This window comes from Leopardus geoffroyi, chromosome A1 (assembly GCF_018350155.1).
Source record: "Leopardus geoffroyi isolate Oge1 chromosome A1, O.geoffroyi_Oge1_pat1.0, whole genome shotgun sequence".
NCBI classification, from domain to species: Eukaryota; Metazoa; Chordata; class Mammalia; order Carnivora; family Felidae; genus Leopardus; species Leopardus geoffroyi.
The window spans coordinates 177,995,769-178,013,411 of NC_059326.1; the positions used below are offsets into that span (position 1 = coordinate 177,995,769).

The following is a 17,643-nucleotide window of genomic DNA, read 5'->3' on the forward strand; positions in this document are numbered from 1 at the left end:
AAAAGCCATTTTGCCTTTTATGTAACCTTTTTTCACCACCTGGAACTTGTTCCCCTCTTTTGCAGCTTTCCACCTTTCTCACAACCTCAAGAACAAAATACGTCTTCTAAGACAGCTTCTTCGAACAATTCTATTTTGAGTATTTATAGCTCTGCAGTCTTTCTATGACAGTGGGCTTTCGGTATATTTTTACATACACTTAGAGGTTACGGGCTACTCTTCAAATAATATTGTTTCCACATGTACGTAAGGCACCCACCATTCAGCTCTAAATTAGTCGACAGGAACCATGAGTTTACTTTCTTCATGCTTAGTGCAAGGGACTCTTAAAATATCTTAGACTATCTTCATGACACAAAAAGGTTGACATTCTATTCTATCACAGCTTTTTCCTCCTTAAAAGATGCCAAGTTAATAAAAGTGCTCTAAGTGACCTGAATCTATGAAATTATATCAAGGTTTAATTTTAGAAAATGTTACTACAGAGCAGAGGAAGCACATGACAACATAACAAGTAAATGTATCTTTTCAGTAGATGCAACTGGACAGGAAAATACAGTGTTAATGTAAGAAACAGATGCTTCGGCTCAAACAACCTCTTTTATTTTAAGGCAGCAAGAGTACTGAAACAACCTATACAGATACTCAAACAACACTACAGGAGTACTTTCTTGGTAGCCAAAACATAGCCAGCTCTGGTATTAGACAGGACAACCGCTCCCCAGAAGTTCAACCAGACTGCTGAATGATCTCAGAGAACAAGAGGCGGTCTGATTGAAATTTAGGGAAGGAGGAGCCACAATTCACCATCTCATTTAAAAGAGTACAAAGGGGTTTATTTCAAAAGTTGCCTTTGTCCTACAGGACAGCTGCCGTTGGTCAACACACTTGATTGATCTGAAAAGTGAGAGGCTCCCTATATTTTCAGTGAGGCTGTTTTGGGGAGCTGGGGAGGTCTGGGGTATGTAATCCCAAGGATTCCCTGCGGGTAGCTCCAGGAGAAGCCGCTCCGTGCTTCAGCGGGCTGCATGGCGAACAGTTGTCTGTGTACCAAGCGTGAGACGAATGGGCTGGGAAACGGCTGAAACGCGGCTCCTTCCACCCTGACCCCCAAAACAGGGTTTCTAATGGAAAGTCTGACAGACCCTTTACTGTAGTGGCACTACTGGGGGCAGCTATAATATTATCCTCATAATTCTACTATATAATAACAACAAAGAAAAAGAAGGTGAAGGGTCATTGTGCTTTGTCTTTAGAATTAAGATGGCTGTCTTCATCCTTACAGCATACTCTTAATTCTGGAGACACATCTTAATAACCTCTAAATAGTTCCAACAAAAGAGCCGTGTCAGAGGAATGAGCAGGCCCCAAGGTGTTTCAACTGGAGTGTTTTCATCTGCCTTTATTGCTCTATCCCTCTCCAGAATTAAGGCAATAACCTGTGATAAATTATTCAGGAACTGCTACAGGGATCAAAGCAAAATCATTCTGTTAAAGTGCTGTTTGCAACATTTGGCACTTAGTGCGAAAACTTTTAATGTGCGCATGCTGAAAATCAAGGATTTTAAATAATTTAACATTGTGGAGTTTTTACGAAGGGACTAAAGATAGCAGGTTCCTATTTAACTGCTCCTCTTCCTCCGAGAAGTTTTCATTCATTTTCCTTAAAATCGATGACGTCACGGCCAAATCAAAAATGATGCATGAGTCAAGGGAGTACTGGACTATATTTTACTATGGATACAATTATGGGGGGGGGGGAACATATATTTCGAACTAATGCTTCGGAGCCAGGATTTGTCACAGCATTTTCTTTCTTTTTTCCCTTTGCTGTGAAGAGAAAAACCCAAGACAAAAAATTCAATGTTCTCTTCAATTTTATTAGGACTAAGTAAGAACACAAAGCTATAAATTTAAGAGTTTTGCAGCATTTCTACCCCTTGCAACCATTTTTCAATTTGGCAACACAGGTCCTCACTGTTTACATTCATCCTGAAATCCGCATATGAAAAATATCTATAAATAGGGAGTTAGAAAATCCTGGTAAGGGTTGCAAATTAAATGAATTTGGCAGTCCTGCGGCATTTTCATAGAGATATTTTAACAGCATCACCTCCTGTGGATTGGAATACTAAATACTTTATTGAAGAACAAAACAGAACTGTTTTTATCTCTAGTACTTGCAAAATGAAGTACCTGAAAGCACTTTTGCATGTATTATTTATTCATCGTGATAGAAAAATAGCCTTAACCTAATAAATTACATTTAAAAGCATTTAGTGCAAAAGTTTTGTTTATGATAAAGCAACAGATTTAGTTCTTTATCGGTAGCTTACAGCACCAAGTTTTCTTGATACAAATTAGACAGATGGTGCTTACAGTAGAATTTACTAAAGGTCTGTCACAACAAATGCAGCCAAGCTGCATATTTAATCACTGCAGAATCTTGTCTACCTGCAGCTGCCAACTGCTAATCCAATTTCCCTGATAAATGTGGCAAGAGACACGATCAGCAATAAAGAGCATCTAACTCCATTTTCCTGCAGGGCGTCTTTTGATGAACATTTAGGACGGAAGCACGGAGTGCACTGTGTGGCCCTGGTTCGTGGCAGCTGCATGCATTCTGAGGCACAGTTCTCAGGTTACTCACTTAATTCTGCCACTATCATTACGTTGCTATTGATCTCAGTAGCTGTTGCCTACACAGCATTACTCTAGATGAAGCTGAATCAGGCAGTTATCATGCATCAAACTTGCTCAAAAGCCTGGAGATTTCCCCTTAATTACTTGTGATTTTATTTGCAAATACCGTTAAAGTGTAATCAAGCAGTCACTTTCCAGGGTCGTTAAGAACTTGCTGGTTTAGGGATATATCACTGGAACTCCATTAAAAATGACTCTAGGAAGATGGTTTCTATCAAACTAGATGGGATTACATCAAAATGGGCTTGGAGTATAATGAAATCTTCAAATGAGACAAATGTAATTTTTAGAAAGATGATGTTTTTCAACCTCACTGCTTCTGTCTGATATAAAGGGCACCCAGAGCCACCTCAAAGCTGCAAAGATTTTGTTGGCCCTTAAACATATTTGGAAGACATCTCAAAAACATAGCTAACCTGAATAGAAAGTCTGGTGAAGAATTTTAGCAAGATTATGAACACAAAGAAAATCTCTAGGATCCTTTTTGGTTTTAAAATTCTGTGACTATTGCATGTTGATAAACATCCATTTCAAAAAAGTCTATTTCAAATTAAGAGGTATAGCATTTGGCTAATTATTTTTTTGGTAGAAGAATTACAGTAAAATAACCATCAAAGGCTATTGTTTTACTATCTGGCTTCTCAGAGCTAAGTTTTTTTTTGTTTTTTTTTTTTTGTAGAGAGAAGAGAAACCAAGCAAAATGATGGTTAATGTTTTCAACTTATTTCAAATAACAATAAAATAGGACTCAAGCATCACTAACAGAGGTGCCCACCTTCTCTGGAGTACATTTATTAGTCTTTTAAAAATAATAATTAGTGTCAATCTGTTTAATAGAGCCCAGATGCATTATGGTTTTAGACGATGCTATTCCTGTTTTGCAATCTTGTGTTCCCCACCCCCCACATTAAAATCTGGGGCTGTTTTGTCACAAATCGCTTGCTACACTTAAGGATTTTACTAATAAAACATAATGTTGTCTTGGATAGTGTGACTGCTGCCACAGCTGAACAGACTTGTCAAATCAATCCTAATACGGCTCCCACAGGCGCATAAAAACCTTATTTAGCTATCAGTTATCCTAATCACTTTGCTCAGTTTAAGAACGCAATACTTCAAGACCAGCTCCTATTTATACATATATGCCTAGCCATTTAATAAAGTCTTGATTTATATAAATTCTTGTTTAAAAACATATTTAGAGATGTAGTGTTTTAGCATGTGCATGTTTGCGCATTCCTCCATATAAATATGCTGAAACATACAGTGCAGGGTAGGTGCCGGAATAGGGGCGTTTAAAGTGGGGTACCCACAAGAAGCGTTCTTTTAAAGATACTAACTGCCATGAGGGAGAAATCACCCAATCATCAAGTGTCCAAAATCACTCACTGGCCTCAAAGTCAGTTTGTGGAAGAAAATAAAAGAGTACTGGTAGGAAAAGTACAACTCAAAGACACATGGCGACTGAGAAAGCAAGACCGATGAGGCACAGAGCACATACAAATAACGCAGAACCTTTTTGTGGATCTGGATATCCTAGAATGAGCAAAATCATCTCTCATCGTGTTTGGGAACAAACCCACCTTTACATCTTCTTGTTTAAAGTTGTTGTTGAATATTTGTAATACCGTTTCAAAAGAGACTGTAAGAGGCAGCATGAAATTCTCAAATTCGTCTTCATCTTCGCCTATCAGAAAAACAAAAGGGTCACCATGGTTTAAAATGCATGCTATTGTACATTAGCCTCAGCGGTGAATGCTTCGTTCGGGCTTAGAAACGTTCCCTGGGAAGGGGGCAGCCTGCATTCATACTCATGGCACATTTGTACTTTGTTTGGCTCATTGAATATTCTGGTGTTTTGCCTTCTCTTTTGCAGCAAAATGAAATAGCAAAATTACTTACCAGCCATTTTTTTTTTCCTGGCTCTTTATTGGATCAAACAGACTCATGCCCCAGGCACTCAGACCTTCAGTTCTTAGTGCCCCCAGAGCTTCCCCAATGCCTCAAGGAAAGGCACTTTCAAAGCCTCAGAGACAAGGATCTTTTTTTCCCCTCCTCTGTAGGTGCCAAGGCCCTAAAGGGCTCACAGACTCAGGTGCCCAGATAGCTCTAAGTTATTATTCCCTTTTATTTATGTTCTTTTTTATTAATTTGTTAAATAGATAGCAGGGAAACTTTTATCTGCCAAATAAGATGGGGTCCCTCATGGGTCATTTGGATTTTAAGTACATTCTCCATGGGCACACTTCCTCTTGCACTAAGCTTCCTTTTCTTCATGGAAAGGAGACATTTTCTGTTGTTTCTTTCACTTGGAAGGTAGACCCAGTTACCTCAAATATTCCATCAGAGCAGAATCTTTACTTCAAACATGGGATATGCACAAATGACTATTTTTTATTGAAAACATTTATATGTGAGTGTAGTTGACACAATGTTACATTAGTTTCAGGTATACAACATAGTGATTCAACCTCTAGTTATGCTCTGCTCACCACAAGTGTAGCTACAATCTGTCACCATACAGCCCTATTCCAATATCATTGACTATATTCTCTATGCTGTGCCTTTTATTCCCACGACTTATTCCATAATTGGAAGCCTGTATCTCCCTCTCCCCTTCACCTGTTTTGCCATTCCCTCACCTCCCTTCCCTCTGGTAACCATTAGTTTGTTGCTCTGTATTTACAGTCTGATTCTGCTTTTTGCTTGTGTATTCATTTTTTTTTTTTTTTTTACATTCTACCTATGAATAAAATCATATGGTGTTTGTCTTTCTCTGTCTGACTTATTTCACTTGGCTTAACACCTTCTAGGTCCATCTATGTTGTTGCAAATGGCAAGATCTCATCCTCTTTTGTGGCTACGTAATATTTCAGTGTGTGTGTGTGTGTGTGTGTGTGTGTGTGTGTGTGTGTGTACGTGCACCACATCTTCCTTATCCATTTGGGTATCGATGGACACTTAGGTTGCTTCCGTATCTTGGCTACATAACTGACAATTTATATAGTATTCTTTTCATAACGGGTTGCTCTTAAATGAGAGAGTTGATTCTCTCCTCTCTCCTATGCCACTGAGAATTGTGAGTCTCCCACTTTACTGATACAGACACAGGCAGAGAAAGGTTAAGTGCCTTGCTCAAAGTAGTATACCTAGTCGGAGGTGGAACTCTATGGTCCAGACCTCCTGACTTTGATGCTATCACTTTTTAAACAGAGGCTCACAGAGGCAATGAGAGCTCAGAGATTCCCATTATATTTGAACTGGTTCTCCAGTTTGGTCCCTGGCGTAGCAGCATCAGAACCACTTGAGAGTTTATCATTTATAAATTCCTGGGTCCCACCCCAGATCTACTGAATCAGAGACTCTGGGGGTGGGGGGTCTAGCAATTGGTTTTAAGAAGCCTTCCAGGTGATTCAGATGCATGCAGATATTTGAGAAATACTGGCCTATATACATCATTCTACAGATAAGGAAACTGAGGTCCAAGGCCACATAACACAGAAGGTCCATGGCACAACCAGGATCTTTTGACTCTCAAGGAGTGGCCAATCTGGCTGACCCTGATCTTTTGTTACTTCTTTTCCCCATGAACCTTATGCACTTTGTCTCCAGAACCCAAAAGAATCACAGACTTAACTTTCTTCACAAAGGGATACTGAAAGGCCAATGAGACTTTCCTGGTATGCTATTCTAAACAAGGGTCAGGTTTCGAGCTGAAGGGTAAGGCTGACCAAATGATGATCCCTGCTCTGTCAACTGGCTATGTGACCAAGCTATTTCCCTTAACTACATCCTCTGGTAACTGGTGATCACATTAGAGACCTTTCCAGGCAGTCTTACTTTTCAGAGCCCAGCTCAAAAAGAAGCTTTCCCAATCTGAGCGAAGCTCACCTCCAAGTACTCTCTCAGGCCCCACCTCAAGCATTCCCACATCGCCCACTGGGTTCCCACAGCATTTTGGCTGACTCCTGACAACAAGTAGCCGTGATCAGTCTGCCTCTGACTGCAGGTATTCTGGCATCTAGCTAGTAACACCAATACTACCACCTGACATCATGCCACCACTACCGCCATTTGATGAGGGGTACTGTGGGGATGAAAGGAAATACAACCTATAACGTGTGTATGTAAATTATTAGATCTGTCAGCCTACACTGATAGCATCTTTGGCTTTGCTTCTGGAGAGCTGAGACTGTGCACCCTTGTATTTCTCGGTGAAGGAGAACAATGCAGGCATTAAGGCTCAGCAATAAACAGACCCAGCATCTGCCTCCACCACTTACTGTTGAACTTTGGATATTCACTAATCACTCTGAGTCTCAGGTTTTCCATCTACAAAATACGGCTAAAATACATATCGTTGTGAATATTACAAGTTCTAACACAGAAAAAAATAGAAGATGCTCAATAAATAGTAGTGGTAGCGCTAGGATTATAGTATTAGCACCCAGAACAGTGCCTGGCATATATGAGGGAAATGCTGTATCTGAATGAAAAGTAGTTGCTCAATAAAGGTGAATTTAAATATACATAATATTTAATAATGTTATTATTTATGTATAGTGTAATATATATTTATGTATATTTAAATACACATTATATTTGAACTATGTAATCTTACTCTTCTAAGATAAAGCATTTTCTAAATGTGGAATTACTAATAACAACAGTGATGATGATCACTGCAGGCAGAGAAGGGTACAGGAAAGAGTGGATGTTTCAAGGTTCTAAGCTCGAATCTTGGCTCTGCTACTTGTTAGCACTCTGGTTTTGGATAAATGACAGCCGTTAATATTTTTGCTGTTCTGAGTTTTATATGGACTTAGGCAATTGCAGGAATCAAATAAAGTGTGATAGCCAGGTTGTCCCCCCAATACCCTTCTTTAGGGAGCAAAGCTTTCCCAAGGTATAGATATTTAATCAGCACAAAGACAAATTCGGGACTTTACCATTCAGCCCTTCACTTAATACATGGAGCCACAGATCAAAAACCTTCCTGACACCTCTCTTTTCTCAATCAAAGTTTGAGGCTATAGGGAAATCAAGAGCATAGAAGACAAGCCACCAAAATGTGCAGGGAGAAGTCAAAGAGCAAATACTGAAGACAGGGATGGGAACAGAAATTCTAGTTAAATGTCATGTCCTCAGAGAGGCTCTCCCTGACCACTCTGCCTAAAACGTTACCACAAAACTTGCCCCAGACCCCCAACCACTTTCCACTCCCATAACCTACTTTATTGTTCTTATGGGACTTCCTGTGACTGGGCTGTATATTCACATATGTTAATTCATGGTCTTCCCTATGACGACGTAAGCTCCTTGGTGAAGGAACTTCATCTGTTGTGGTCATGACTATATCCCAGTGCCTAGAATAGTGTCTGGCATTCAAGAAATAGTCATGTAGTGACTGGCTAACAATAGTTATTTCCTGAGTGCTTACTATGTGAAGGCAATGAGTTTGATACTTGATTTACTGAACACCCATGGAGCTGTCCCTAGGTTCAAAGCACTGCTGCAAGTCACGAATGGTCCCAACAATCCTCCGGAGTTGTAAGATGATTTCCTTCATTTTGCAAGTGAACAGAGAGGCTCAAAGGAGTTAAGTGGCTTGCCCAACATCGTCGGGCTGCTAAATGTCAGTGGGCTACAAGCCACAATTAGGTCAGCTTTACTTCCAATCTCATGTTCTTCCCCCTGTCTCCAGCGGGGTGGAAGGTACCAGAGGTGGGCAGTGATGTCAGGGGCACAGAATCTTGAGTTTAGAGCTGCATGAAGGTTAGAAGAGGGTGAAGAACAATCAGCTGGGTTCTGGCGGGGAGAAAGGAATTCGTCAGCAATCCTTTGAGCTTAAGGTGGGCAACTAGAACACACTGGTGCGTGACTTCTACAGAAATATTTGTTTCAGTTATAGCACTGTTGCTCTCTTACCACAAGGTGATATACTGTATCATCGAAGCTGGAATTTTTATGTCGTGCAAACAACTCTATACAACATTAGAGGCTTTTCCCCTCACTTGTATTACCCTTAGAGGTATCAGTTGCTGCTTCTGATATGAAAGGAAAAAACATGAGTTCACTCTCATACACAACTTCATGTTCAAGTATGTAGTCATATATTTAGCATGCCCAATGTATAGGTGATTGTTTTATGAGTAATAATTGAAGTTGCTCCTCTTTCTTTCCGACCGGGGCCCAGAAATCAGTATGATTTGAAGGTGAAGTGCCAATTTGCAGACTAATATTTTCACTGGCATCGGGAAAAGTCAATAGTAACAGAACACTGTTTAAGTTCTCAGTCATGCATAGATAAAAATGATAAGTTGTTCAGCTTTCTGGTAAAACCCAAAGCTAATCCCCTCTACTGGATTTTGGGGATCTGATCCCTCAGAAAGTTATGCATTTTATGAGTTTCAAGTTTTTTTTTTCTTTCAGAGAAGTCACATTAAAATACAAATAGTAACCTTTTCTAGTATGTTGGCTCTCAGATATTTTATTTATAAGACACTTCATTTGTTATTTTATATAACTTAAGACCTTGCTTGGTGGGAATGTAAAATGGTACAGCCAATATAAGATGATGCAGCCACTGTAGTTACTAAAAAAGTTAAACACAGAATTGCCATTTGACTCTGCAATTTTACTCCTGGGTATACACTCAAGCAAATTCCAAGCATACGCTCACACAAAAACTTATACACAAATGTTCATACTAGCATTACTGTAATAGTCAAAAGGTGAAAATCCAACTAACTGTTAATCAACTGATAAATGGATAAACAAATTGTGGTCTAGCCATACAATGGAATACCAGTCAGTCATAAAAAGGAATGGAGTATGGAAACATGCTAAACTATGAATGAGCCTTGAAAACATTATGCTCCATGGAAGAAGACACACAGAAGGCTACATATTATGTGATTCCATTTATATTAAATTTTTAGAATGGGCAAATCCATAGAGGCAGAAAGTAGATTAGTGGTTACCAGGGGCTAGGGCCAAGGGCAGTAACTGATGACTACTTTAAGATATAGGACTTCTTTCTGGGGTGATGAAAATATTCTAAAATCAGCTAACGGTGATGGTTATACAACCTTGTGAATATTATGAATATACTAAATACCACTGAACTGTATGTATACAGGGTGCATTTTATGGTAGGCGAATCTCAGAAAAAAGAAAAAATCCCAAAACAACAAAAAAAACCACCACCAACAAAATTTCCCCCACCGTTAAATGTATGCAGAACAGTGAATCTTCTCATTTCCTCAAATTCAAATGCAAATAGCAGCTGCATTACTGGGGACTTGGGAGAGTAGCCGAGGAGAAGCAAATAGTACAAATAAAATAATTATGGTAATAATAAATGGTGGTTACTAAGTTACTAAGGATTTATTATATGATAACTATTGTGTGAAATGCTTTCGTATTAGTGATAGTTTAGTATGGTAAGTGGAATAATGGACTCCAAAGATGCCCATGTCCTAATCCTTGGAATCTGTGAATATGTTAGGTTATAAACAAAGGGGAATTAAGGTTGCTCATCAATTGCCTTTAAAATAGAAGATCATCCAGGAGTCCAAGGTAATCACAAAGGTCCTTGAAAGTGTTAGAGAAAAGCAGATGAGGAAAACCAGAGAGATGCAGCATGAGAAGGCCTTGACCTGATGTTGCTGGGGAAAGGGGGTCATGAGCCAAGGAAAGCAGGTGGCTTCTAAGCTGCAAAAGGCAAGGAAACAGATTCTTCCCCAGAGCCCCAGAAAAGAACACTGCCCTGCTGACACCTTGATGTTAGCCCACTGAGACCCATTTTGGACTTCTGACTTCCAGAGTTGTAAAATGATAAATCTGTAATATTTATGCTGTTAAATTTGCAGTAACTTGTTACAGGAGTAACCGGAAACTAATATAGCTAGTAAAGGTCAGATCTAATGTTATGAAGCTCTATTCCAAACTACAGAGAATTAAGAGGGGAGACAAACAAGGAGATGCAGAGGCAGTTGGGTGAAGAAAACAATATATTTGAAACCAAGTACTGACAGGTCGCATATAAAGAGCCAGTGACTTCTGCAGGCCTAGGCCTGCATCATGTGCTGTTCCCCAGTGCTTCATTAGGACAGTACCTCTCAAGTTCTATTAGAATAAGCCTCGAGAATTGTGCTTAGCTAGATCTAACTTGGGCCAGAATTTAGTTTTCATTTCAGTTTCCCCCTACACAGCCTAGGAGTTGTACCTGTCTCTGTTGGGACTATGGCTTCAGGTAGGGCGGGCTGTTAGAGTATCTGTCAGCAAGTGTCATCGGCTCTTGCTTCCGTCGGAAGATAACAGCCCAAGTGCCGAAGGCGGAGCAGGCAGCTGTATTAGAGGGACTGAACTTACCTCATTTTGAGGCTCCAGTGTCAGTCAGTGCCCCCAATTGTACATTCAATAAATATTTCTATTTAATTAATATATACTGAGTGCTTGTTTTGTGACAGGAATTGTTTCAGGCCTTTTCACACACCTTCGTCTTATTTAAAGCACATTACAATTCTTTAAGATAGATACCTCCATTTCATAGATGAGAAAACTGAGGCTCCCTTTGATTCCTCTCCCTAGGGAACCAGAATGTTTATTTTAGTTCTCAGAAGAAAAATACACTGCCCAATATGCAGACCCTTGTACTCCTTTTTCTAGGAAACCTAACCTAAAAGTTGCATCCCTGAAGCATCTCATTCCCTGGGGGGCTCTGGACTCTCTACCCTCAAAACCAGGTAAGTTATTAAAACTGGATCTGGACTTAATGGGCTGCTTTCTGCCTACAGGGCCGGCTAATTAGTCTTAATTATCTCATTATAGATTCTAAGTATTTCCAGCTGCTTCTTTACCCCTTATTGCCCAGTCCCCGCCCCCCCCCCCATGTCTGTTTTCCAGATAGTCTCTGCCAAGTCCTGGACACAGGTGATATATTGATGTATTCTTCCTATCTATCAGAGCATTAGTTATTTCTGATCAAGCTTCTCACTTGCTAAACCCTTCTGGGACATCTACCTCTGTGTTCTCTTATCCATGAGAATAAACATGCTTTGGCCAAATATTAGACATGAGAACAAATCTTAAAAACCACATTTGACTTTCACTGACCAGAGAACTGTAATATACCTATACAGGGCAAATAATAAACGTGAATTTATCTATTTATTTGATTGAAGCTCGGAAAGTAATCCCTTCTCCCTTCTCACTGCCCTCAAGCCTCAAATCAATCATTCAGTCCAAACAGTTCAAATAAAAAGGAAAGAGAAAAAGTTACCTTTCCTAATTGATTGAGAATATGAAAGGCAAAGTAATAGCGAATTGAATGAGAATGTGTGGTCACAGGGCTAGAAGTTATAGGACTGTGACTGACCTTGGGCAAGCCATTTAATCTTTCTGAATCTCCACTTTCTAACAGATAAACAGTGCAATAATACCTATTTCACGTGGGCTCTTGTGAAGATCAAGTAGGATAATGTATGTGAGAGTGGTCTGCAGACTATAAATTTGTAAACAAATGTTAGTTATTAATAAGGAAAAGGAAAGTTTCCTTCCTCCGTGTATTTTTACTTTTATCATTAGTAGTTATTTCTAGAGTACTCTTCCCTTTTTATTCAAGTCATTTACTTTTTAAGATTTCTCAAATTTAAGCTAGAAATATCTTCAGGTGCTGATTATCTATTAAAGGTCACAAAGGTAGATGAATAGTATGGCATGCTCCTCCCTAAAGGGAGAATATCTCGTAATGTCTATAAATAACATTTTAATATTAGCATTCCTTGATCATTACAAAATATGACTGCTTCTTAGAGTTTGAGTGTCTGAGGAAAGCATTTCTCACTCGGATCCTATTAACAAGCTTCTCATCTGGGTAGTTCAAGATAAGGTGCAATCACAAAACGTCCGAGGAAAAGCAACTGTAAGTGACACCAAGGAAACACGATTTTAGTGGCACTGAGTAATTCTAAGTTTGTGGTTGGTAAAAACTTAATTTGCAATGAATACTATTTAGTTCTCCACAGAACAAAGAGCCTTGTTGTAGTTCTTTTCCACACTTCCCCTCGCCAATATTTGTCAACTGAATTCACCTCTATTCAAATTAAACAAAATAGAAGGTTTTATTTATTCAAGTATTTTATACTGAACAGCTCCCTGGAGGTTCTCCATTTACTGGCTTGGGTAATATTATCTTTCCTTTAGTTTATTAGATTGACAAAGTTAATTTAAAAATAACCTAGGGAACTTTAAGTGATTCTTGGAAGGGCTAACATGTGTGCACATATGGCCGGTCACCCATTTTCTTCTGTATGTATGCTATCTCGTGAAGGGAGGTTTTGCATTAATTTTTATAATTTCTTAGAATACAGAAATACATTGCCAACATGAAAGATCATCGTCCTGATGATGAAATGCTTTCAGTTCTGTTCTTTATACAAGTGAACGTTTCATCTAGTGTAGCCAAGGAGCAATTTGATAAAATGATACAACTGTTTATTGCCAAAAAACCCCCCCATTTTCATCTGAAATACAACCTGGGGCACATAGCATCTAATTAAATTCATACAAAGTGCAAATTATTGAATAGAAACCAAAATGCATTTCAAAGTAAACACCAATTAATGTGACACCCAATTTCTTTCCCCTTTCCTAATCACTCCAATGTGCATGGCTGGTACACAACATACTCAGCTTAGTTTGTAAGATTCAATTAGAAAGAATATGCTTTACATTGCAGTCTGAGAATTACATCCCTTGCTTTGCAAGCAGGCTGGTTAGGTGTTTTTTTTTGTTTTTTGTTTTTTTTTGTTAATTTGATTCTTACCAAAAAAAAAAAAAAAAAAAAAAAAAAAAAAAAAAAAAGTCAGTGGTATAAAAAGTCCTTCCCTACTTTTTCTTTAATTTGAGAAGAATTCTCATTACCTAATATTTTCACTTACTTCATTTAATACACGGATCTGTGCTTCTTTTGACAAATGCACCATCTCTGTTTTCTTTGTTTCCGTGACATTGAATACAACAGAAAACTAGGAAGCCACATATATAGGAAGTCTGGGAGCAACGTTCCAGTCAACCTAGTTTGTGAGACACAGCTTCAAATAATAAATTATAAAATAAAATAAAAAAATAAAAAATAACAAAACTGTGCTCAGCAACACTTATCAAAAGATCATCTATAAAGTAGTAACGCTTAAAAAAAGAGAGCAACAAGTGACTAATCAAGCACAAGAGCGGTCAAGTGTAGTTGATCACTTGTGAAAGTAATCAGCCACTTGAATTGTTTTGTTGTGGAGAGGCCAATGATCAAAGTTACTCCCAGACAGAACCTGGCAGGAATTGCTGATTCCAGGAGCTATGATGATGGCATCTTGGTTATGGTACACTTTTGTGTCATTCATTCACTAAATATTTACTGAACACCTACAATGTAGCAATAGGAGACTGGTACTAGAAAACGTGAAAACGGCAAAGTCCATGCCCTGAAGGAGCTCAATATGTATTTTGGGAAGAAGAGCACCTCTGATTCCTAACAAGGAACAGAAGCTCTGGTAATATATACCACAAATCATCCCTTGATGCTTATAATATACCTCCATTATTTTAAAAAGTGAAAACCACTAACAAAGACTTTCTTTTCAAACAATGTAAAAGTTCCATGACTGTAGCTGCCATTGTTTTTAACTTTGTCTATAGCCAGATTCAGTTTACTTGTATGGAACACCTACCACGTACCAGGCCCTCCCACATAGTCTGTCTCTATTTCCCCTGAGGTCTAAAAAGCGCTTGCAATCTAAAAGGATATTTACTTTTAAAAAACACTTCGAGCTAAGAAAATATCAATTTATACTTTATATTGTTATGAGTTAGATAACGCAAAGGAATCTAATCCTGAGAAACCTAATAAAATCCTCTTTTAGTTATTCAAGTTTAGATATTTTACTTCAGCTTCTCATACCTCACAGTTTACACTGAGCGATACTAAATAAAAGTAGGCTTCAAGATGGCAGCCTGCAACACTGGGTCTTTCTGGGCATCACCATGACTCTCAATTATCAATGCAGTGGTAAGTGGGGGGAGGGGCGGTGAATGTCGGCAGTGCCAACCTGCTGTTAAGCTACTGTGGATTTATGGAAGGTTCTTTTGTCTACACTGACTATGTGAGAAAGGATCTTGACCTACTCCATTTCTAGGTCTTGAAAATGTGCGTGACATGAACCTATTTCCAGGAAATCTCCTCTACCTCGTTCTCTTTAGCTTTTGTCTCCCCACCTCTTTCACTGTCGGACAGGGTCAGTAAAGGAGCATTTTTAAGTCTTTAGGAAATAGATTAAGTCTAGACAAGGGTTTTAAAGTCTTCTTTAATGCTGGGACAACTGGGAGGAAAGCAAGGGGGCAAGCTCCTTGAGGGCAGGGGCCTGTACACCTGGCTGGTCTCTGTTTTGCCCTGAGAGCTCAGCACAGTGTGCTCTCTAAAGGATCATTGAGAACAATGACAGAGTTGGGCTGCTCCTCTTTGCTCCAGTGCAGCAGCCAAGAGGTAACCCAGGCCAGTGTGCAGTATGCAAAGCTGTCACTCAGCTCTCCCACTTGCCTAAGGTAGCAGATGATTGGGTTTTGCATGCCTGGTTTACACTCTTCAAATATTTATAGACAGTTCTCTTTGCCTCAAGCCCTAGTTGTCACTTAGCCAAGTTATACATACATGGTTCTTTTAATCTTTCTTTAGAAATCAATCGCATCAAGCTCCTTAATCATTCTAGATGCATTTCTCTCAACTTTTGGCTGTTTGTCTCTCTGGTAATTTATTCTGTTGAAATGCATGGAAATAATGCAGATGTGGAACAGGGAAGGGTTTAGTCACCTTTCTACGACAAGGTGCAATGTCTTTTATGTGCAAAATAAAATTATTTATCCTTTCACCTTTTGTAAGATCGTATTTAAAAAAATTCATATTTAAGTTGATGGATCAATCAATATATTGCAAGAGAAAGAATGAAAAAAATATCATCAGTAATATCTTAAGGATGATCTTAAGGATCAGTAATCATCTTAAGGATGATATTTTCATTGACTGAACTCTTTCATGTATCTATAAACTGATTAATTTAACCTGCAGTATTCAAACATGGCTGGGGGGCGATGGGGATGGGAATCCAGAGTAACATGGTCACCACAGAGGCTTAAGTGCCCATCCTACGGTACTATCTACCTGTGGATACATTTAGCTAACTTCAGCTTTTCAATGAAAAAAATTTTTAAGTAAGTTATATTTTTTCCCATTACAAAAGTGATACCTTAAAGAAAATGTCAAATAATCTGGAATGAGAAAAAGCTACGTATAGTTAGCCCAAAACAATATTTAACATTTTAAAAGAATTTAAGTCTTTTTTGGATGCATTCCCCACCCACCCTCGGCATGCTCATATCATTTACACAGTTTAACACCTAGTTTTTTCACTTAATGTTATAAAATTTCATGTATTGCATTATCTTCAAATCCCAATTTTAAGACTACAGACTATTCCATCAAGTAAGTAGATGTGCAATAATTGTACAATTCCCTACTATTGGATATTTGCATTGTTTCCATTTTTTTTTCTAGATTAAGTGTCATTACAAAGAAAATCTCTGGTGTAAAGCTCTTCCATATTTAAGACTATTACCTAGATTCACAGTAGTACAAGTAATGGATCAAAGGATACCCAGAAAATACATTGTGAAGTAAAGAATTAATGCAGGTCCTATTTGAAGTGAAAAATACCACTTGAAATACAAAGATTTGTCTTTTGATGCTCAAATCATGGAGAGTTGTAGAAAACTGTCAAAGATGATAAATTCTAGTAACTTAAATGTGGTGCTCACTAGTATTCTCCTTTGTTTGCCCAAGTATGTCATCGAGCCCTTATTAATCAGGCTTAAATTCTTGACCTTACCTAGGTCTACCATCAGAAGGCGAGTGAGGGCCGTGTAGAAGGTTGTTCGGCACCTGAAGTCACTGAGACTGTAACTGTCACTGATGCCAAGGAAGGGGAAGTGTTCACTCTAATGAAAGCAAAAGAGTATCCAAAGTTATTAATGCTTTACCTAAACTACCCAGAAATTTCTAGTCATTAATTAAAGGAAGTAAGACTTACCGTGTGGTTTTTTAGCATGAATTTCACAGCATCTATCTTCACAAGTTTTTTTAAAAGGATATAGGTAATAGGAGTTAAGGAATGTGGGGAAATATAATTGTTTTATCAATAGATAATCAATCACAAAATAACACTATAATGGCATCAATTTCTATTTACGAAGAATCAATATTATTTCTAAAGAGCATTCCTACAGAAATGTCTTTCATTCTGTTAAGAATGATAATCCATTATTAACCAGTGCAATTACTTTTCCTATCTTATACATATTCTAGTTATGGAAAGGAAAAATGAATTTTATAATTAAGACAAAAACTTCTTTACTATTAAAGCCTTGATAGTAGAAAATTAAAACTGACCCTTTCTACATTTTGGATATAACTTGAGAACTTCTCTTCACTTAATATTATTTCATAAAAAATAATTATAAAAGACCTATAATAGACTACCCAGAAAGAGAAAATTATTCAATTCTAAGAAACAATGAGCCCAGTCAGTAGAAATCTAAGGAAATTCTGCTTTAGATGAAGATGAGAATGCTTAGAAAGATGTAGCTGATGCATGTCACCAAGTATTGAAGGACAAGCCCGACATTTCTAGTAGGTGTAAGACACTTTATATTTGTTAATTCATCTAGCTTCACAATTACACTGTCCAATATTATTTATTTCTAACTCATAGATAAGAAAACAGAAGTTCAGAGAAATTAAGTTACTTGCCCAAGATTACACAGCTATAGATAGACAGTGCTGAGATTTGAACTGAGGTTTGACTACAGAGGCCACATTCCTTCTACCGT

At 38.2% G+C, this 17,643-nt stretch overlaps 1 protein-coding gene across 5 annotated transcripts in view; it reads right to left on the bottom strand.

Moving 5' to 3' along the window:
* RANBP17 (RAN binding protein 17) overlaps nucleotides 1-17,643 on the bottom strand; it is a 330,532-nt gene that overhangs the window by 68,956 nt on the left and 243,933 nt on the right. For all 5 annotated transcript variants that reach the window (XM_045501695.1, XM_045501687.1, XM_045501675.1 and 2 more), the window contains 3 exons: nucleotides 16,845-16,908; nucleotides 16,644-16,752; nucleotides 4,287-4,390 (listed from right to left, as the gene is read on the bottom strand). In XM_045501695.1, the coding sequence (XP_045357651.1) occupies nucleotides 4,287-4,390; nucleotides 16,644-16,752; nucleotides 16,845-16,908 (277 nt within the window). The remainder of the gene's footprint in view (nucleotides 1-4,286; nucleotides 4,391-16,643; nucleotides 16,753-16,844; nucleotides 16,909-17,643) is intronic.